The sequence below is a fragment of the Eumetopias jubatus genome, unplaced genomic scaffold, assembly GCF_037043125.1.
Source record: "Eumetopias jubatus isolate StellerSeaLion01/CBP00866 unplaced genomic scaffold, mEumJub1_p1.0 scaffold_4, whole genome shotgun sequence".
Classification (NCBI taxonomy): Eukaryota; Metazoa; Chordata; class Mammalia; order Carnivora; family Otariidae; genus Eumetopias; species Eumetopias jubatus.
Window position 1 is genome coordinate 124,189,001 of NW_028274810.1, and position 23,058 is coordinate 124,212,058.

Here is a 23,058-nt window from a genome sequence, read left to right on the forward strand (position 1 = left end):
GTGCATGTGGGTCATGGGAGAGGTAAGGGCAAAGTACACTGGAGCTTGGCAGAAGGAAAGGAACACCCCTCGCCCCCGGTGGGGAGGCGCTGAGCATCACATACCTCTTGATGGGTTTTTTTGTTTTGGTTTGCTTTGTTTTTGTTTTTGTTTTGTTTTGTTTCTTTTTGGAAGTACAGTTGACATACAACTTCTATTAGTTTCATGTGTACAACATAGTGATCCAACAGTTCTATACATTACTCAGTGTTTACCACAGTGAGTATAGTTACTATCTGTCACCACACAATGTTATTACAACATTATTAACTATACCTCCATGCCGTACTTTTCATTTCCGTGACTTATTTATTTTGTAACTGGAGATTTATATCTTTTAATCCCCTTCAGCTATTTCATGACCATGGGGACGGACCTAGAGGGTATTAGGCTAAGTGAAATGAGTTCGATTTCACATATATGTGGAATCTGAAAAACAGAATGGAAGAAAAAAGAACAAAGACAGAAACAGTCTCATAAATACAGAGAACAACCTGGTGGTTGCAGGAGGGGATGAGGGTCATGGACTCCTAGGCTTATTTTTAAAACGACATCAGTGCATTGAACATTGGCATCAATGCAAATTTACTTCTACTTCGTGGCCACCAATGCTGCCTGTACGTGCATGGATCCTGACTGATCCAGCCGAGCTTCCTGAATGGCAGAGGAAGAAAAAGGCCCCTGGGTGTCTCCTAAGAGCCACGGGTGGACTCTTAGGAGCCCTAAGTGGTTCTGGTGAAGGAGCTCAGGAAAGCCACAGAAATGATTCACCACAATCTGAAACTTGTTCTTTTATTGAAAATCAGTTGGCTTACAGTTAGCAAGCAGTTTCCTTAAATCATCATAAACATCCCAAAGACTGGTACAGGCAGAAAATTGGATAATTCCCTAGAGAGAAAATAGTCTATATCCAGTACATTCTATTGTAATAGCTACAGTGCTGGGAACAGGAAGAGAAGATGGTTTTAAAGCCAAAGAGAAAACTGCCTGGTAATTAGCCATGACACCCCAATTTCTGATCTGTGAATTGGGAGTAATCATACCCACATGTAGAAAGTGTTACTATGACTCACCAATATCTGGTTCTCCTCTACTTCTGAGCACACAGGGGGATTGTAGTTCTCTGCTCTCTTGAAGTTGGGTTCGTCCACGTGACTTGTTTTGGCCAATGAGCCATGAGTGGAAGCATCCTGTGTTGTTTCTGAGAGGAAGAAGCATTTACTAGTCAATGTTGGAGTCTCATTACTGTATTTTCCTGGACCCAGAAGTTGTGGAATTAACATTGATATGGAAGGGTCCATATGGAATCCTGGGCCAACATGTGGGGTGTTGCTCAGACCCACAGCCAAGTCTGCGAGTGAGAGATATTATTCAGATAAAACTCTGAGATTTGGAGGGTGTGCATGTTACTATAATATATTCTAGCCTATGCTGACCATAGACTCTTCTTGGAGTCATCACAGGGACTCAAGAAGATTATGAAAATATCTAGCACACTGACTATAATAAGAGCCACTACCAGGAGTGGTATGTATGAATCAAGCACGGGAGAACATTTACCAGGTGAGGTTTTCAACACATGGTGCTGGGGAAACTGGACATCCACACACAAAAGAATGACACTAGTCCCTTACCTAACACCATACACAAAAATTAACTCCACATGTACCAGAGCCCTAAATATAAGAGCTGCAACTATAAAACTCCTAGAAGGAAATGCAGAGGAAAACCTTCAGGACACTGGATACGATCGTGATTTCTTGGATATGACACCAAAGGCATAGGCCACAAAAGAAAAACAAGGTAAGCTGGGGGCCCCTGGGTGGTTCGGTCAGTTAAATGTCTACCTTTGGCTCAGGTCATGATCCCAAGGTGCTGGGATGGAGCCCTGCATCGGGCTCCCTGCTCAGCGGGGAGCCTGCGTCTCCCTCTCTCCCTGCTTGTGCTCTCTCTCTCAAATAAATAAAATCTTAAAAAAAAAAAAAGAAAATCAAGGCAAGTTGGACTCCATCAAAATGTTAAAAACTGTGTAGCAAAGGACACCATCAACAGTGAAAAGGTAAGCCACAGAATGAGAGAAAATATTTGCAAACCATGCGTCTGATAAAGGATTAATACCTAGAATATATAGAGAACTTTGAAAACCCAACAATAACAGAAACCAAATAGGAGATGAACCATGAGAGACGATGGACTCTGAAAAACAAACTGAGGGTTCTAGAGGGGAGGGGGGCAGGAGGATAGGTTAGCCTGGTGATGGGTATTAAAGAGGGCACATTCTGCGTGGAGCACTGAGTGTTATGCACAAACAATGAATCATGGAACACTACATCAAGAACTAATGATGTAATGTATGGTGATTAACATAACATAAAAAAAAAAAAACAAACAACGAGCACAGGACGTGAGCAGACATTTCTCCAAAGAAGATCCACAAACAACCAATAAGCATATGAAAATGAGGTGGAGAAGCCAGAGGGACCCCAGGTTAGAAAGGCTCTGTCTCTGCAGTTTCTCTGCAAGCCCCCATTTACTCACATCCTATATTTTACCTTGGAGTAAAACCCAAAGAAGCTATGTTCTCACTCCAACGGGGAGGCAAGAGGGTTGATCATTCTCTGAGTTTCTCCTAGGCTCCCAAACACCTGATCACATCTACGAAGACCTGGATCCCAAACCTGTTTCCAGGTCATTAGCTTCGAACAAATCTTGGCGGACACTGGCATCAACACCCCCTACCTTCAGTGATTTCTAAAATCACACCTGTTACTCACTGTCACTCGCCTTTGAGTGCACCCTACCTTGGATTCCTGAAGGAACACATTCCCTGACTCCTTTCCAGCATAAACCCCTAACCCCAAGCGATGACAAGACTCATTCTCCTTTCCTTTCCGAGTCTCCCAGACATTCCATCTGCTATTTTCTGTCACTCGTGCTACTCAATAAACTCTGCTTTCACTTCCTCTGGCTTGTGTTTGATTTCTGTCCTGCGTGAAACCAAGGACCCTCGCTCTGGGTCCCCCACTCTGGGTCCTCGGACCTGGCCTGCCTGCATCAACAAGATATTCAACATCACTAATCATTAAGGAAATGCAAATCAAAACTGTGAGCTATCACTTCACACCCACTAGGATGGTGATTATGAAGGAAAAAAACCCTAGAAAAGTAACAAGTACTATTGAGGATGTGGAGATATTAGAGCCTTTGTGCACAGCTGGTGGGAGCATAAAATGGAACTGTCATTATGGAAAACAGTATGGAAATTCCTCAAAAAATTAAACATAGCAGTACTATATGATCCAGCAGTTCCACTACTGAGTCTATCCCCGCCCCCCCCCAAAAATTGAAAGAATGGTCTCGAAGAAGTCTGAAAGAGATATTTCAGTACACTCACTTATAGCAGCAATTATAATAGCTCAAAGGTGAAAGAAATCTGAGTGTCCATGAATGAATAAACAAGAGGTGGTGCACACATACAATGGAATATTATTCAGCCTTACAGAGGAAGGAAATCCTGACAAAAGCCACAACACGGGGACGCCTGGGTGGCTCAGTCATTGAATGTCTGCCTTCAGCTCAGGTCATGATCCCAGGGTCCTGGAATCGAGCCCCGCATCAGGCTCCCTGCTCCGCGGGAAGCCTGCTTCTCCCTCTCCCTCTCCCCCTGCTTGTGTTCCCTCTCCCGCTGTGTCTCTCTCTGTCAAATAAATAAATAAAATCTTAAAAAAAAAAAGCCATAACATGGATGACCCGTGCAGACATTATACTAAGTGAAATAAGCCAGCCACAAAAGGCAAATACCATATGATTCCACCCACATGCCATACTTAGAGTCGTCAAACTCATAAAGACAGAAAGCAGAACCGTGGTTGCCAGGGGCAGGGGAGGGGGCATGGGAAGCTGTCGTTAATGGGGACAGAGTTTTAGTTTTGCAAGATGAAAGATGTTCTGAAGATCGAGGACGGTGATGGTTGTAGAACCACGTGAATATACTTAATGCCACACACTGTACACTTAGAAATGGTTAAAATGGTAAATTTTATGTTATGCATGTTTTGCTAAAATTAGAAGTAAAATTTTTTAAAAGGTGAGATTTGGGGCGCCTAGGCGGCTCAGTCGTTAAGCATCTGCCGTCGGCTCAGGTCATGACCCCGGGGTCCTGGGATCGAGCCCCGCATCGGGCGCCCTGCTCAGCGGGAAGCCTGCTTCTCCCTCTCCCTCTCCCCCTGCTTGTGTTCCCTCTCTCGCTGTGTCTCTCTCTGTCAAATAAATAAATAAAATCTTTTAAGAAAATAAAAATAAATAAAAGGTGAGACTTAAGAGAAGCTCAGGAAGGAAAAGAGAGAACTTTCACTTGGAAATTCTAACTGATTTCGTTCTCAAATGCAGAGGTGCCTCAAGGCATGAAATTCTCCCTGGGTTTCAGCTCCAACTTGAAGGGAGATACTATGTCTTCACAAAGGGACTTAGTGATGCCCGGTCCTTCACTGGCCGGAGGTGAAGAAATTCAGATAAGCTCCTGGAATAAACTGTTACCAATTCTGTAAGGTCCAGAAAAGAGTCTCTGTATCAATTAGGATTTGTTCAGCTGCATCTAACAATGAAAGCAACACCTACCACTCCCAAATAACTGTGGCTTTAGAAAGATACAGGTTTGTTTTGCTTTCATGTAGAAAAGTCTGGAGATAGTCCCTGCGGGACTGGTTTGGTGACTCCACAAGTAGCAGGGATCTGTGCCCCTTCTATATTTCTGCCCCACTACTTATGGCGGCCTCCATAGTCAAGCTTGCCTCAAGAGCCAAGATAACTGATGGAGCTCCAACCATCACATCCACAGTTCAGGGGCGATGAAGGAGGAAGAAAAGGTGCAAAGGGTCTGTCAGCTGAAACAACTCCCTTTAGTGAGATTTCCTGTAAGCCCTACCCACGGAGCTATGCTCACAAAGTTTCTGCTACCCTCAATAGCAAGACACGGACAGACGGACAGACGTGCTGCTTGAGCTCAGCACATTGCTGCCCTCCTACAGCTGGCTTTCTGTTACCAAGAAGGAAGGAGAAAATGGATATTGGGTATGCAGCTAGCCAGTGTCTACCCTGCCTGTTTCTTCACAGCCCTAACTTCCAAATCTAAGTTCTATGCCTGACTTAGAGCTCAGTTAAATGTCTGCATTGTTTTCACTACATCTGGCCAAATGCACCCCAATGTTCATAGCAGCAATGCCCGCAATAGCCAAACTGTGGAAAGAGCCGAGATGCCCTTCAGCAGATGAATGGATAAAGAAGATGTGGTCCATATGTACAAGGGAGTATTACTCAGCCATCAGAAAGGATGAATACCCAACCTTTACATCCACATGGATGGGACTGGAGGAGATGATGCTAAGTGAAATAAGTCAAGCACAGAAAGTCAATGATCCTATGGTTTCACTTACTTGTGGAACATAAGGAATAGCAGGGAGGACATTAGGAGAAGGAAGGGAAAAATGAAGCGGGGGGGGGGATCAGAGGGAGAGACGAACCATGAAAGACGATGGACTCTGAGAAACAAACTGAGGGTTCTAGAGGGGAGGGGGGTGGGGGATGGGTTAGCCCGGTGATGGGTATTAAGGAGGGCACGTACTGCATGGAGCACTGGGTGTTATACGAAAACAATGAATCATGGAACACTACATCAAAAACTAATGATGTTTTGTATGGTGACTAACATAACATAATAAAATTTTTAAAAATAAAATAAAATAAAATGAAAAAATAAGTGTCTGCATTGTTTCCCGCACTGTGGGTGTGGGGATTCTCACCACGAGAAGTGGCAAGATGAGAAAAGAACATCAAAAAGATCTGGTGTAGCATGAACAAGAATGCTTTTACATTCTCTTACCATCATCAAATGCAGTGCTTCAAGTAAACAGAAGAGACTCCAACCTGCATCCATGATGTTGTGTAAATATTTGGGGGGTGGGCTGTGGTTGAACCCCCGGGGCATGGATGAACCTTAAAAAAAATCATCAAGGAATATTCCGACTGGGGGCAGGCTCACCCACCTTAAGTGAATCATTAGGCAGCCCCTCTAGGAAAGCTCAGAGCCAAGGGGCAGGAGGTGGGGGGAAGGGCTTGGAGTTTAGATCGGCTACAAAGGAGCTCGGACATCTTGGAAGCCCCTAGAGCTGTTTTCTTGTCTGCGCCCTGGGACCTTTGGGAGACTGAGAGAGGAAATAGATGTATTACTTTGTAATCTATAATAGCACTCAGCGAGCTTTAGTTGTTTGTTACTCAGATAGTAAGTGATCATTCATTTGGATACTATGATATAGAAGATAATACTAGGCACTTAAAAAACGTTCCTCTCCCTCCATCCCCAGTAGAGAGCCATCAGCCACCAGCCTGCACGCCCAGACTCCCACAATCCTACAAGATGGACATCATCTTCACCTTATAAGTCAGAGAGATTCAGAGTTGTTGAGTAACTTGGTCAAGGTCACACAGCTACTGTCTACGCTCTGGCTTCATGCCATGATCTCAGCCCCCAAAGCCCATTTTCTTTCTCCCACTAAGATTCAGAGAAAAATAGAGTGCTCTTTTCTCAAATGGCCCTTTCTGAATGAGGAAGAGCCGAGACATGTTAACTCTTGATTTGGGAGGAGCTAGTGCTCACTTAAAGGAAAGCTGAACTTTAGGGGCTGGTCTGGAAACTCCTGAGGGCAGAGGTGGGGGAGGAATTGGGTGTCCTTCCCTTACCAGCTCAGAATGTGCCTCATCCACTGTGCTTGAGAGGATTTTAATGAGTCGGGGAAGGATGGAGCTCAGTCCTTCCTTTTTCCTGAGACTTGTCACTTGAGAGGCTGAACAACAAATGGGAACATCTTGTTCCAGAGAGAAAAGTGTTTGTGGATCCTCCTTCTTTCATGCACCATAATCATCCTGGCTTTCAAAGCTCTGCTAAATGGGCTTCCAAACTGGGCCGAATCACAATGCCTGTGTGATACTCAAGTGGTAGACAAAATAAGGCCTCCTGCTCCCAAAACAAAGTCCACGCCCTCATCCCAGGACCTGTGATGTTACTTTACAAGGTGAAAGGGTCTGTGTGGATGTGGTTAAGGACCCTGAGATGGGGAGATCTTCCTGGATTACCTGGGTGAGGCCAATGCATCCTTTTTTTTTTTTTTTAAAGATTTTTATTTTTTGAGAGAGAGACTATGGTAGAGAGACAGCACGAGAGGGAAGAAGGTCAGAGGGAGAAGCAGACTCCCTGCTGAGCAGGGAGCCCGATGCGACATTCGATCCTGGGACTCCAGGATCATGACCTGAGCTGAAGGCAGTCGCTTAATCAACTGAGCCACCCAGGCACCCCAAGGCCAATGCATCCTTAAAGGCAGGAACTTGTCCAGTTATATTGGGGGGGGGGCCTGACTATGGAAGAAAGGTGCAGAGAGAAATAACATTGCTGCTTTGAAGGTGGAGGAAGGAGCCATGAGCCAAGGAATGCTGGCAGCCTCTAGAAGCTGGAGGAGGCAGAGACAGATGTTCCCCTAGAGCCTCCAGGAGGGAAGGCAGCTCTACCAACACCTTAATATTTGTTCGGTGAGCTCCGTGGTGGGCTTCTGACCTCTGTGATCAATTCAATCCAGCAGCAATGGGAAACATACACTCAGCAGTATCACTGGCTGGAAAGTGTCTTAGTCCATGTGCCAGAACATTTCTAAAGCCTAAGTCTGATCCTCCTCCCTCATCACTTCTCATATCCAATTAGCCTCCACGTCCTGTTGATTCTGCCCATAGAAATGATGCTTGTGCCACGAGCTGCCAGCCTTTGAAAACCGGCTTCATGCCAGGCACGTGTGAAACCTTTTACATGCCTCTCCTGTAACCGTCACCATTCTCATCCAATGGTAATAATTCCTTTGTATCAGGTGAGAAAATTGGGACTCAGAGGTTCAGCGAACTGCCCAGATAGAAATGACGTGGCTACGATTCAGACTTCCCTGTGCTCTCTGGCAGGTGCCTGGGCAGTGGGGAGGGAACCTCACCCACATACTGGAACCTGGCTCTTCCTCTCCAGCCCCATGGCTTTGGCTCTGGCACGGGTTCTTATGTCCCTCCAGGATTTTAGCCACTGTTTCCTAAGACATCCTCCTACCCCTGGATCTCATCCTCATCAATCCATTATGCGCTATATATCGACAGAATAACTTCTCTAATACACAGAACTGTTCTTTTCAATTCTCTGCTCAAACCCTCCCAGGGGACCCCATTTTGTGCTGCATAAAGTTCAACTTCTTAACATGGCATTCAAAGTCGCTCACAATCTGGCTCTGAGGTCAATCCATCCCTTCAAATGCTCTACAGAACAGATCCACTAACACGTTAATTTTCCACCCGAATAGGCCATGGACTTTTCATCACCATATATACAAATGCCATTATATGACAAACAAAGAAAATGTAGATCAGAGATGGAAAGTTATCTGCCTTAGGTCACACAACTTGTATGAAGCAGTCAATACTAGACTCCAAATTCTCCAGTAGACCACCCTGGAGCTTTAAAGAGATAATTTCTGATCCCTCCATTTCCCTCCTCTGCCATCATTACTGAGTGAAAACAACCATTTTGTCTTGTGAGGAGGACTATAGTACCTCCAATCTGCTCTCCGCGTGGAATAAAAATCTAATCGTGCCTCTCCACTGCTTAAAAATCCTTTGTCATCCACTGCTTTTAAAACAAAGACCCAAACTCTTAAGGACATGACCCTTACATGATTTTCCAGCTCCACCTTGGCACCCTCTGTCTCTCACTATAATACCCATCCTCTTTCAGACCCCTTCATGTGCCTCACTCCCTGCCACCTCAGGGCCTTTGCACATGCTATCTTCTCTGTCTGGAGTGCTCTTCTTCCTCTCCATCTTCATTATTCTCCTTCCCCCTCCAGCCATTCCTTCCCCAGAAGGTCCTCCTGACTGCCAGACTGAGTGGGGGCCCTCCATGAGATGCTCTTTCCATTCCCAATAACTCTGTCCCTGTTCAGTCCCTCAGTCAGTAATTATCCATGTATGTGACTATTTCATCAGTGTCTTCTCCCCACCAAACTCTATGCTCCACTAGAGCAGAGACTTACTTTATATGATGGTGTACTTTTGTGTACTCACTGTTGATCACAGCCCCAGGAACAAGGATGGAGCTCAATAATTATCTTTTAAATGAATAAATACCAACTAGCCCCAGCTGTGAAGTCAATCCTGTAATTTCCATATGTGTGTTTTAAGGGAAAGAGCAAGGAAGGTACCAAATGTTTCAACTACTGGAGACACAGAATTGGATAGCCTCCTGTGGGTTGTTTGGTGGTGGTGGTGTTGCTGGTATTGATTTTGTTTTGCTTAGTTTGGAGGAAAGGATTCAAATACTGTGGAAAATAAATAAATAAAACTGCTGTGAAACAGATTTAAGCTGAAAGAAAAACTCCAATCTGTCAAATGAATAAATTTAGTCTTTTTTGAGACCATTAAGTAGGGACTCGTGGCAACTTCTTGGGAAATGGGTTGTTTGCTTTTTAATTTTTGAAATTTTTAATCTGTGATATCTTTAGGGCCAGGGCTGCAAAATTAGGCCGAGAATATTATTTTATTTATTTCTTTACATGCAGGACAGGCCATAAGTGATAACCTATGTATAGAACAGCAGACATAGCTGATTCTAAAATTATCCTTGCTTGCCACTTCTTCTCACACATTTCTTATGATGCCATCTGATCTGAAAGTGTTTCAAATACTTCTGCTAAAGGCTTTTCAGTGTTCGGACATCTTTTGGCACCAAAGCCAAGTTGATGAATTCTGTTTAACTTTGAAGGATTTTTCAATTTTTAGCTTTTTTTTTTTTGGTGAATTTGAACAATGTGCATTATTTTGTCAAAAGTTAACATCATTTTACTGTCCAAAATCTAGCAGAAAGTATAATACCTTATTTCCAATTCTAACCTAAAATAATGATGTTCTTTTCCTTTGGAATAACACCACTGACGTACGTTGTCCTTTCTCTTAAACCTCATCCATGAAACCCATCCCTTCCTCAGTGCTCTTCTCGGATGCTCCATAATTTGAAGATAAAACCAGACCTTGAGGAGCCACCAGAATGTAAAATCCACGGAGAAGGGGCTAGGTTTGTCTTGTCTCTCCTGCATCCCTCTGTCCAGCACATAAGAGACAATAAATATTTTTAAATGAACACACTTAAATCTATATTTATTTATTGAATTTTCTGCATTAAAAATAATACATATTTATTTCAGAAGTTCTAGGAAAAATAGAAAAACAAGAAGAAAAAGAAAAGATACCGCTACCTAAAGATACTCACTATTCACCTTTTGGCATATTCCCCCAGGCTTTATCTATGCATGTATACGTGTTTTCTTTTTATATCATGCTGAACATACAGTTTTCTAACTTGTATGTTTTTTTTTCACTTACAATGTACTCAATGTATGCATTCCATGTCCTCAAGTATTTTTCACTCCACGATTCCTGGTGCCCGTGTGATTCCACAGCAAGAAAAAGCAGTTTATGTAACTAATCCCACCAGGAAACATCACCAATGCCATAAATGCTCTATTTTTCATCACATCAGGAAAATAGGGCATTATAATTACTAGGCAGTGAGCACCTAGGGCCAGAATTCAATGAACAACACTAAGTCTAAAATCACACAGCACATGCTTCAATCTTATTTCGATCAACCAGGAATATTCCAGAATGATTTTCCATGGGGAAGTAAATATCCTTCATTTCAGAAGAGTTACATATGTGCAAGATAATCTAAAGAAAACAGTAGCCCAGGTGCTTCTGGTGTTGAGAGGGGATCCCCAAACCAGCCTCCTCAATACTGCCAAATGGCCCCTCATGCTTGGAAGAAGAAATGGTTGCCATATTTATTTGTGTATGAGGCCAAACACTCTAATTCCTTTGTTTCCTTATTTTAACTGAGAACACCAGCTGCTCACTTCCACTCCCTGCTTTAGATGGGGTGGTAGATCTAGACAGTGTAGAAAATCAAAGGTTTTCTTTTAAAAAAAAAACTTGACCCCACCCGATGAGTACATAGGATATTATTTCTGGGACTGCTTTTGAAAATAATGTGTGCTTGAGAGTCATGATAGTACCTACTACATATGGTGGTAAGACTAAGTGCTGAATAGTGCCAAGGATGGTCATTCATAGCATTGTCTATGGGAACACCATATTTGGTGGGGCTTATATATCTGGCTAAAGAGAATTCCTACTGGTATCATGGAGGTACACCCCCCCAATACACATACACAAAATAATATTTCATATTTATAAAATTCCCACTTAGAAATTGCCATAGAGCATAAATCCAAGTGGATTTCTCCAGAACTCATTACTTCTATTGAACATGTTCTATATGTGTTGACTTTGATGGAAAACCAGCAACATCTCATCTCCAGATGGGAATTTCAACAACAAAGTATTTTAGGTAATAAAAAGTTTTCTCCAAGCCAGTTTCACAGCCTGAATATGTGAATGTGTTCTATAAACTGTAAGGATTAAACAAGGTTAAGATAGATGGGACAAGTTGAATGTCTAGTAATTTGCTAAAAATGCTTTCAGTTTATTTGCTGTAAAATTTTTATTTAAAAGAAAGCACTTCCAATAAATCTCAGACCCAGAATTAGACCTCTAAGAATAAAACCAATTAATAAAGAAAACATTCACCTAAGTCAATCTGAGGTCACCATTGATTACTCTGAGGCAAAGGAGTCATCATGTCATGCTGTCCATTGGCGAAAACATGGCTTAAAGCTTGTGAGTGTGAAAGGTGGTGGCAGGGGTTGGAGCAGGGAGGGGAGGCTCCTTTCCCCTTTCCTCCAAGAAGAGCTGATCTGTCCTTAGACAGAGGGACTGGTTCTTGGGCCCTTTGTGTTCCTCCTCTTAGCACCCAACACAGTGCCTACACAGAGCATCTGCTCTTCCATATTAGAGATGAGGAAGAAGAGAGGATTAGTGGGAACGGGAGGGGCCCGGTCCTCCATGATTCTCTAGGAACCCCGGACGATCTTTTGGCTAATGGCTCCAGGCAAGGTATAGATGAAGAGGACCAGGAAGATGATGAGGATGATCAGAATGAAACCGATGATGATGTATTTTTTGTAATTCTTCCAGATGAGGTGGTATAGGCATTTGAAGGGGCTCACAAACCAGGAGAAGGAGGTGTCTGGGCGGCTGCAAGGGAAGCAAGAGAAAAATCAGGAAAGGGGCCATGATGTCAACACATGGGATTCTCCAGACCTCAGGAAGTATTTCTGACTCCCGCTTCCTAGACGTCCACAAGGAGATGCCTGGGAATGGGAGAAGTCCATGTTGCCTTGAAGCAGGAGCAATCCAACATTCTGGGTGATGATTCCTGCATCATTTTAAAGCTTGGTCTGGAGAAGGTCTGACTCCATCTGTCCAACCCTGATCAGCTCCCCAAACCCCACCTCTTCCATGAGGCCCTCCTTGACCACCGTGGTCCATAAAGATCCCCCTCCTTCCAAATCCCGTCTCATCTATCACTTGACTTTAGCTCCTTTTTGGACCTAACATATTGGTCTTCTATACTCTGTTAACTATTTTACGACTCTGTGTTCTCCCTAAACAGATTGGAAGCTCTTAGAGGATAGAACTTATGTCTTAGATTTCTTCGCTGTTCTTCAAAGTGTTGGGTTGTTGTTTTTTTTTTTTTTTAAGTAGGTACACATTGCAGGAGCTCAGCAAATAATTTTTAATTCATGAATAAGTAAGTATCCATTATGTTTCTAACACTATGATAGATGAAAAGTAAGTACAGAGAAGGGACCACTCATCTTGAGACACTGGAGATCTCAGGAAGGATAGGAGAAATACAATTTAAAAGAGTAATTTGTATACATATTTCATATCCACATATACTTACTTTTTAATTGATATGTAACCATGGATTAAATTGAATAGGGCAACACTTCTAGTAATTCTACTTCCGGGAATTTATTTTAAAGCAATAATTTTATAAAAGGGAAATATTTTCATCATATTCCAATAATGGAAAAAAGTAGAAGTAAATTAAATATCCAATTACGGGGTGGTGACCAAGTCAATTACGGGCACCAAAAGTATGGAATATTCCACAGGCATTACAAAATTCTAATTCTGACCACTATGGCAACAAAGCAAAACTCTGAAGCACAGGATAAATGAAACATTAAGACAATTGTGTATGCCTGATTCAAAAACAAGCAGAAAAAAATTCATGTGGAATTCATATTCACATAAAAAGAGTAGAAAAACTATACAAAATTATTCTAGAAATGCTTGTGTCAGTGTTACAGACAAGTACCGTCTCCATTTTCCAAACAGTCTATATTGTTTTTAGAATATTTCTCAATTATGGCAATAAAAAGCTACCTGGATTGGACGGCACCTGTTGGCTGCCTCCTTGTGGCTTAGTCCTCCCAGAGGGGCCCTCTAGAGAAATGCCCAGTCCCCTGCTTTGGGGACTACAAAGGGCCTCCCCATGCTCTTACCCCCAACCCCACTCACTTGGGCTTGGCCAGGGGCTCTGGCTCCTTCCGGGCTTTTCCGACAGGATTTTTCTCTGCTTCTTCTGCTGTCACTAAGTGGAACTCAGCTTCAACCTTGCCCTGCACAAAGACAAACGTTTCAATTTCTAGTCACAAAGACCTGCTGGGAGCAATGCCAACCTTCTAGAGGTATCCAGTGTGGGCGAATGCCAGGAAGTATTTTGACTATCCTGCTGCTCTATTTTGAGAAAAAATGTTACCTGTTTGGTTCTGGGAGAAAGCATTTTGACGATGAACAGTAAAAGTTCTGAAATGATGTTGCTGTTGAGTTTTGTGAAAGGAGAAGTCCCACCTGTACACATAGACACACATATCCTTGGTTGCCTGTTCTCTTTCGCTTGTATTCGTTCAATCAATATCTGATTATAGAAACTCAATAGCAGTTAGGAAGGGGACGGATTACCTGAGTGACAGAACCCTTTTGAATCAGCTACCGTCTTTCTTCTCTACCAATGATTCTCCAGAGGAAATTGGTGGGTGGCACCCTACATTTGCCAAATGGCTTTTCTGTCACCCTTCATTGTTTCTGTTGTCTCCACACATTGTTTCAGAATTATCCTCCTCTTCTCGCACTTTCTCTTTCCTTCTCCTTCAATAGAAGCAGGCTTTCTGGTTTGAAAATTGTGTCATGTGCTTCTTCAGAGTGCTGTGCATTATCATTGATGTAAGTCTTCGGTTGTCAAAGGGTGAGACAGGATGGCTGCAAAAGGTAAGGGTCACTCTTTCTTGTTCGTTCAGTCATTCACTACTTTTAGGGACCCTCTGAATGCCAGGTACTGTTCTAGACACTGGGGTCTTAATGATTAAGAAAAATAGGATCCTTGATCTCCTGGAGCTCCAGTTCTTGGTGAAGAAGACCTTCTCTCTGCTTCTTTGGTTTTGTGGATTGAGATTCAAGGTAATAGGAGGGACACAGAACTGGAGGGGGACTAGAGCATCATGGAAATATTTTAGACCCATGATTATCATTTTGGAATTACATGTGGATGGGGCATAACCTGATTTCCTACCCCAGTAAAAGGATTAAAGTTTCTGATGAACCAGTGGGCCTGTGTTAACTTATCTATTCCACCCCCAACCACCAAAAGCTAGGACTTCTTAGCAGCCAGAATGGATGCTGGCAACCATGAAAATGTACTCATGGGAGAAATTAGAGAGGAGTAGTGTATCTAGAGTGGGGTTGAAACCAGAGACAAGAGGCAGTGGCATGGTTGTCTGAATTAGTAAAGAAATGCAGTGGGCATATTACAAGTGAAGTCATGAGTTCAAATCTAGGGGGTCTCATCCATTCTTTAGACTACAACCCTGGCCCAACTCAGAACACATTACATGTCCTACGATCCAGAAATATTCCTTAAAAACATGTGTGTGTGTGTGTGTGTGTGTGTGTGTGTGTGTGTGTGTGTGTGTGTGTGTGTGTGTATAGTCTCTCCTTCCTATTGACAAATCTTGGCCCTATAGGTAATGACTTGCATATACAGGTACTCGGGGAATATTTGAAAACCAGGAAAGAAGGAATACAAAGCTTCTGTCCGGTCTAGTCACTCCACTCCACTCCACCTCTATCAACAGTGGAGTCGTAGTACTATTATTCTATAATTGCGATGCTTTATTGAATGCCCACTTTGCCTATGTTCCTTAAATTCATCTATCAAAAACTCACAGCAACAAGCAAGGTAGGTCTCCTTTCCATCGATGGAAAAATGAAGCAGTGGAGGTCAGATAACTTTCCCAAGGTCACACAGGCAATAAGCCAACCAACTAGAACTTGAACTGAGGGCTGTATGAGGCCAAAGCTCATGCTCTTTTCATGATAGTGGGCTGCCTCCCAACTTCTTCATGCGTTTGCCGGATAGTTGGACTAGAAGATTTGCAAGGACCTTCCTAACCCTAACATGAGATGATTGGCTTGTTGTCATCATAATTACCACTTGAAGGCATTTGTCTTCTTGTGCCTCAGATTCCATACCTGTCAAATGGCCAGATGTGCTTTAAGGCAAATTCTGGCTCTCCTTCTAGGTTTCAGGAAAAGCAGGAGACCCTGTAAATCTTGAGGGCTGGAAGAAACCCAAGAGGCCAGCCTACAACTCAAGGGAGAGGGGTTTCCGATACGCAAAAAGGGCTGATTCCCAGAGGTGACCTAAGCGCTACTGGGCAGTATATTTATACACTAGGAGCCTCATCTAAATCCTCTGCGTTTGAAAGAGAGTCAGCTTAAGAGTTGCTAAGCAATTGCTGGGCTCTCGGATGTTTGGAAGAGAGGACAAAAATCAACAGCGGGTAAGTTAGGACCAGAGTAAGGGGATCACAGCTGCCTCTTTGCTGTCCACTGCGTGATAATAAGCTCAGTCACAGTGCTACAGAATTTGCATGGTGCTTCACACATACATCATTCCATTTCAACCTTCTGACAACTGGCAAAGTAGACATTCTTATTCCCATTTTACAGCTGAGGAAACCAAGGCTCGATGATGTTTGCTAACTTGTGTTACAAAACCAGGATTTGCGCCGAGATGCTATGACACCAAACCCCATCCCCTGCTGTTAACTGTGCCCAAGAGGCCCTTCTTTGTGGAAGAAAAGAAGCAAGCTATATATTTAACAGTGAGGAAATGCGTTTTTGAAATGTTCAAGAGAAGCTCCATAATCCTTGCCATGGTCCTTATAACATGGCTTTATGATAATGTTCTGGCTTCCATCTAACGGATGACCTTGGGTAGTTTAAGGATTATTTTCACGTAGCCTAGCATAGCGTAAGAGTTGAGTGAATAGGATTTGGTGTAGACAGATCTGCATTTGAAACTGGGCTCTACCACTTACTAGGTATGTGGCTTTGGCTGAGTTACCTGCTTCAGTCTCACTGTCCTGGAGACGTTAATAGCATGTACCCCACAGATTTGCTTTGACAAATAAATGAAATAACATATATACAGTGCTCAACCTAGTGCCTGGTAAATAGTAAACTCTTAGAGAGATTATAGTTGCTACCTTCAACACTATTTCATGGATGGAAACACATAATTCGATAGGAAACATCTGCCCATATAGAAAACACCCAGGGAAGACAATGCAAAGAAATGGGAAGCAGAGCATGAGAAATGAATTCCGCCCTAGGCACAGGCATCATTGGTTATTACCATGAAGGGCCTTGCCCCCCACTTCACTGTCCTGCTTGAGTCGCCACAAAGCATTTTTCTGATATCACACAGGCCCCAGGAGGAAAGTGTTTATTGACATATTTTGATAAACACCACACACCATTCTATATCTCTCCACACAGAGTGTTCCCAGTTTTATTTTAATTATCAGTATTCAACCAAGCACCAAGTAGAGGTCTTATGCTAATAATATCCTCCAAATGTAATTTTAAATCAGAGCTAGGAAAGAAAAATGGACAGTTTGAGAGACTATCTATTAACCTAATGACATCTATGGATGGAAGAAAAGGACCAGGAAAGGTCCTGAAAAGACTGGATTTGTTGCACTGAGTGTGTTATTTATGGGCTTCGAACTTCAGTGAGCCCAGAGAGTGGATGCCCTGGGGAGGGGTGCGGGTGCTTTAGGTCAGATATGCCTTCTTCAGTGATAATTATTGCTTATTAAAACAACTCTCACTGGTATAAGGCATTCTCATACATTAATGGTGGGAATGTGTCCTGGCAAAGTCTCTTAGGAAGAGGGACACACACATATACATACACACATATATGCATGCGTACATATAATGTCCATGTAAGTGTGTATATTACCTTATATGGTCATACTCTGGACTGAGGCATGCCATTTCTGGGCAGATAAATTAAGGAAATAATTCAAAACACAGAAAAAGCTTAATATGCAAAGCACAGTCATTATTCTGTCAGATTCTCAAATTGTCCTATTGGTCACAATGATAGGTCCCAGGCCCATCTGGTGTTCTATCTGTCCTAGACCTGGAGTCAGCCAAATATGCCTGCCTGGTTCTTTCAGTAGAGATCGGCACTTAGAAACCAGGATCCAGATGCTAGGAGTCTTTTTGCTACTTGGTGATTTTACTTCTAGGTCCTTTCAGTGAATAGAGCTGGAAAAAATATTTTTAAATCCATACGTCCATGGTGGTATGGGAATAAGGCAAGAGAAAAAAATCTCATTTACCACCACCCTTCGAGGTACCTCTTGTACCAATTCTTGATTCTACAGTGTGGTAATTGATAGAATTAAACATTTATCCTGTCTTTTTTTGTTTTTGAGGAGGTGGTAACTATAATTTATTTCCATTTGTTGAGAGAAATCTCTTCTTAACAGATGAATTCTTACTAATAAATGAAAAAAGAATGACAGATACACAGATAGATGATAGGGATATATAGATGGATGGATGGATAGCTAGATAATAGAAGGATAGATGGATAGAGATGGATGGATGGAAGGAAAGAAGGAATGGGTAAAGAAGGAAGAAAGGATTAGAGAAATCATTTTGCAACACCAATGAAATACTTAATTACAATCATCATTAGGTGAAAGGTGGTGGCAGGACAGGGATTTCCCACAGTGCCAAGGTGTCACCCACTGGTTACTTGCTAATGGCAAAGAGGAAAATGTACTTTTACAATGAAGAGATCTCCTGGTTACCAGCATGATCACGTGAGTAAACGCAGCATCACCATTAGTGAGGCCATCTGAAGGCATGTGCCTCCTGGCATAATTCAGTATGAAATAAACAGTACCAGGTCTTAAGTATTCTTAACAAAAATGTTTAACCTGATCCTGATAATGCTGTTATACCTAACTTCTAGTTCAACAAGAAACAACTGGACAAGTGAGGCCAGTTTCATCAAATAGGTAGTGTCATGGGGGAGAAACAGTGGGGGACCGTTCTAAAACAAAATAGACCAAAGAGACAAAATAACCAAAAGCAACATATGAACTATGACTAAATCTTGTTTTGAAAAAAGAAACAGCTATAAAATACATTTTGAGAGTAATAGGGTATCCTTCTTGTAGATGGAGAAATGAATATGGTGTGGGTATCAGATTAGGTGATCATTATTAACTTCTTATATGTGATGATGGCATTGTGGTTATGTACAAGAGTGTCCATATTCTTAGGAGATGCACGCTGAAGTATTCAGAAATCGTTAAAAAGAAAACCACAGGCCCATGATGGAGTTACTTAGATTAAGGCCCCAATGTCAACAATCCAAGACTTAATACCTACTCTAACTGCAGTCTCCCCCTGTCACACCCAAGAATTTAAACTTTAGTCAGCCAATATGGAATTTCAACCTGGAAATTTACTGATAGACACCCTTTCATTCCTCTAAGGTGGGCACCTTTCCCAAATAATGCATTTTTTGCTAATAAATTCCTTTCTTTATGCCCTCTCTTTGCCTTTAGAAACCTTCCTTTTGTTTAACTTGGGGGAGTTCCCCTTTACTTGGTAGATGGGATGCTGCCCTATTCATGAATTATTTAATAAAGCCAACTGGATCTTCAAATTTCCTTTTTTGTTTTTGTTTTTTAAATAGGGAATAGTGTTGGGATGTCTACAATTTACTCTTAAATGGTTCAGCCAATAAGTATGTGTGCGGGGGGTGGGGGAGGTGACAGACTATATACTCACATATATAGACAAAATCAGTACAGCAAAATAGTAACAAATGTTGAATCTAGGTGGTGGATAAGTGGTTGATCATTGTCCTATTCTTTCAACTTTTCTACACTTTAACTTTTTTTAAATGAATAAATGTTGAGGAAAAACACAATGATTAAACTGGCATTTCTATTTTGAGAATACAAAGAGTTGATAGTAACATTGATAACATAGCGTAGGGGAATGCTCATTAGAACACCAAGCCAAACAAAAAAGGCACTATTTTTAATACGGGATGATCACTACCATGTAAAATTAACCAAAATCTACATAAATTGGGCACAACCAAAACATTAGCAATAGCTTTCTTTGGGTGGGGCACATGAGGGTGCTATTTCTTTCCTTCTACACTCTCGTGTCTTTTAAATTTCCTATAAAAGTATTTTACCTACTCTGTCTTAAGATAATCTTCACATGAAAATACTTACCCACTCTGCTCCTAGAGATTCTGAGTTTGCCACATACTGCTTAGATGATCTGTGTGTCTACCACCTCCTCAGCTAAGCTGTGAACTTCTTGATGCCAGGTATTTGTCTCATTCACTGTTGAACCTTTACTGCCTAGTGTATGAGTGTGTAGCCACAGTAGCTACTGACGAGTGTTTTTCACCCAAAACCAGAAGCACAGAAACCTCCCTTTTAATTTTAGTTTTGATGTTCTTGAGACTTAGCTGGGCTATTTAACTGTCAATTAATGGGATTCACCTGTACAAGAAACTTCTTGATCTTCATCTTCTAAAGTAGTGATTTCTCTAAAGGTTGCTTTTAGTAGGATAACACATATAAAATGCATACTGCAATGTGTCTCATAAAGCACCTGTTCAATACATATTCCTTTTGTCCCAAGGGTACCTGTTCTTTGCTAATCCCACCTGGAGCTGTTTTTCACTGACTATAAGCGTGGCCACATTCCACACTAGGAGCTTTGTGATCCAGATGTCTAAACTGCACTGCCTGGCTGTACAGATAAGCCCCTTTAAAACAATAAGCCTGGGCACGTGGCAGCGGCAGTAAGCAAATCCCTGCTGGTTGGCTGGTGCCTGGAACAGGACTGTGACCTCCTGAGTGCTGGCTTCGGGGGTGGGGGGTGGGGGAGCTCGGTAGCAGCGGGTGTCCGTACTGGAAAGGCACCTTGGGGGCACCCAGTCCAACCCACTCTTTTTACAGACGTGGAAACTGAGCCTTGGGGATGGCAGGACCTCAGGAGGTGGCAGACCTGACTGAGGTTCTCCACGACGCCACTTGACTCCCAGCTCATCCAACTCACTGCCACCCTGAAAGAAGGCTGCCGGTCTGGCTTCCTAGTTGTGGTTACTGGTTCATTGGAGGGAAGGAGGGTGGACGCGAGGCATCCTGCTGCTGCAGGCCAAACCAGGGAGTGCGGGGCTGCCGGGTGGGTGGGGATGAAGTCAAGTCTCATTTTCCCTCTAGGATGTGTAAGGACAAAACCAAATTAAAAACAAGGAGCTTAACATTTCCTGTGGAAAATAAAGGGAGAGATTTCCCTCTCCTTTTTCTAAGAGCCTTCACTTTAGAAAATGTAATTGGAAGCCCTTTCATTTCTCTTTGAAATATGTATAAATCCTTTGGGATACTAGATAGGCCCTTTGTCTTTAATACCCAAGATCCACCTTTCCCAAAGACCAGGGAGCCATCTCTTTGCAATGGAAACATCCATGACCCCTCTCTCCCAGTTTCTGTGGCTGCGTGGTTCCAAGTTGCCTGTTTGAGGCGGATTCCCTAATTTTTGTGCCCCGCCCCCATATTCTCCCCTAACCAGTCACATAGGATGTCCCCCTTCTAGTTACTCTCCCTGCCAACAACCTCCAATCAGAACGAACCTGAAATCTTCCCTTTTTTTCATTGTAAAGCTTCCCTACTCCCCCCCCCCCCCCAATCTCTACCAAACCAGAGTGATGGTGGCTGACTCTCTTGTCATAGCCAGCTCTGAATAAACAGCCCGTTCACATTCGGGTAGTCTTCATTTCTTTTCATGGTTCTAAGCACTTCATGTATATTAACTCATTTACCTGTTAAAACCCTATGAGTTGTGTATGTATTATCAATCCCCATTTTATAGATAATGGCATTTGAGGCACAGAGAGGTTAAGTAACTTGCCTCATGTCACACAGCTAGTCAGGAGAGGACAGGATTCAAACCCAAGCTGTCTGCTTCTACATTCTTTAGTCTTAACCATTTCGTAATACTTAATGCAATCTAGGAAAACATACTGTCTCAGCCTAAACACCCCTTCATCCCTTCTCCACATGTCCCCAGACAACCTGTCTTCTGGATCCTTGGAACCTCCCACCATTAAAATCTACCTGTCTTCTCTCTCATTTTTTTGGCACATTGTTCTCTGGTTTCTACTGTGACACTTAGTCTTAAAAAGAAATGTGTGCTGATGTGTTTGTTCTCAAAGACTATTTGTTGAACGCTTCCTAGGTATTCAGTACACTGAATAAAAAGAGAAGGAAATCATAAAATATCTTTGACGGTAGGGTCCATGTCTTAACTGTTGACTCATGCAATAAAAATTTACTGGGCACATACTATGTGCCAGACACCACCTGAGACACTACAAATTTGAAAAGGAACAGAAAGAGAAAGCACACTGTCTGGACTCAGGCCGCTCACAGCAGAACCATGCTGTATACAGACAATTACAAATCAGTGTCACAAGAACAACGGAAACATACAGGCAAGCAAGCCTATCCCAGCCTAGGGCATCAGGGAGGCTTCCCAGAGGAGGTGACTGCCGAAAAGAGTCTCAGAATCCTTAAGGAGGAGGAGATTTCGCAGAGAAGAAGGGAATCAAGGCATTCCAGGCAGAAGTACCAGTCTCTAGAAAAGCAGGGGTGTGGGAGGGAACAGGGAGTGGCTGGGGACTAGCTTATGAGGACGGCTGGTGCGGTTTGGGGGAAGGAGGGAAAGATGGAATTGTGAAGACTTTCAGAGTTTACACATGTTGTCTCTGCTAACTTATTCCCCACTTGCTCCACAGTGCATGCTAGTCTGTGTCTGTCTTCACCATTCCCCCGACAATGCTTTTTAAATATTGAGCTATAATTCCCATACCGTAAAGTTCATCCTTTGAAAGTGCACGATAAAGTAGGTTTTGGTATATTCACGAAGTTGTACAATCAGCAGCACTGTCTAATCCCAGAACATTTTTATCACTCCAAAAAATAGGTCCTGTACTGGTTAGCAGTCACTCCCCATTCCCCGTCCCTCCAGCCCTGGCAACCACCGATCTACGTTCTATGGAGTTGCCTATTCTAGACATTTCCTATCAGTGGAATCATATAGTATGTGGTCTTTTGGGACTGGCTTCTTTCACGTGAATGTTTTTCAAGGTCCATGCACGTTGGAGCCTGTATCAGCACTTTATTCCTTCTTATGGCTGAATTATATTCCGTTGTATGGATATAACATCTTTTGTTTATCCATTTATCAGTTGATGGACATGGTTTCCACTTCAGGGCTATTATGAACAGTGCTGCTATGAGCCTTTACAACACTACTTTCTTTCTTTCTTTCTTTCTTTCTTTCTTTCTTTCTTTCTTTCTTTCTTTCTTTCTTTCTTTCTCTCTCTCTCTCTCTCTCTCTCTCTCTCTCTCTCTCTCTCTTTCTTTCTTTCTTTCTTTCTTTCTCTTTCTTTCTTTCTTTCTTTCTTTCTTTCCTTCTTTCTTTCCTTCTTTCCTTCTTTCTTTCTTTCTTTCTTTCTTTCTTTCTTTCTTTCTTTCTTTCTTTCTTTCTTCTTTCCTTTCTTTCCTCCCTCCCTCC

The 23,058-nt window shown here is 42.6% G+C and overlaps 1 protein-coding gene across 1 annotated transcript in view; it reads right to left on the bottom strand.

The window, feature by feature from the left end:
- Nucleotides 1-12,053: 12,053 nt before the first annotated feature.
- FER1L6 (fer-1 like family member 6) overlaps nucleotides 12,054-23,058 on the bottom strand; it is a 114,515-nt gene continuing 103,510 nt past the window's right edge. The window contains exons 39-40 of the mRNA XM_028105671.2: nucleotides 13,600-13,700; nucleotides 12,054-12,264 (exon numbers count right to left, since the gene is read on the bottom strand). Coding sequence (XP_027961472.2) covers nucleotides 12,081-12,264; nucleotides 13,600-13,700 — 285 coding nt within the window. The 3' untranslated portion in view covers nucleotides 12,054-12,080. The remainder of the gene's footprint in view (nucleotides 12,265-13,599; nucleotides 13,701-23,058) is intronic.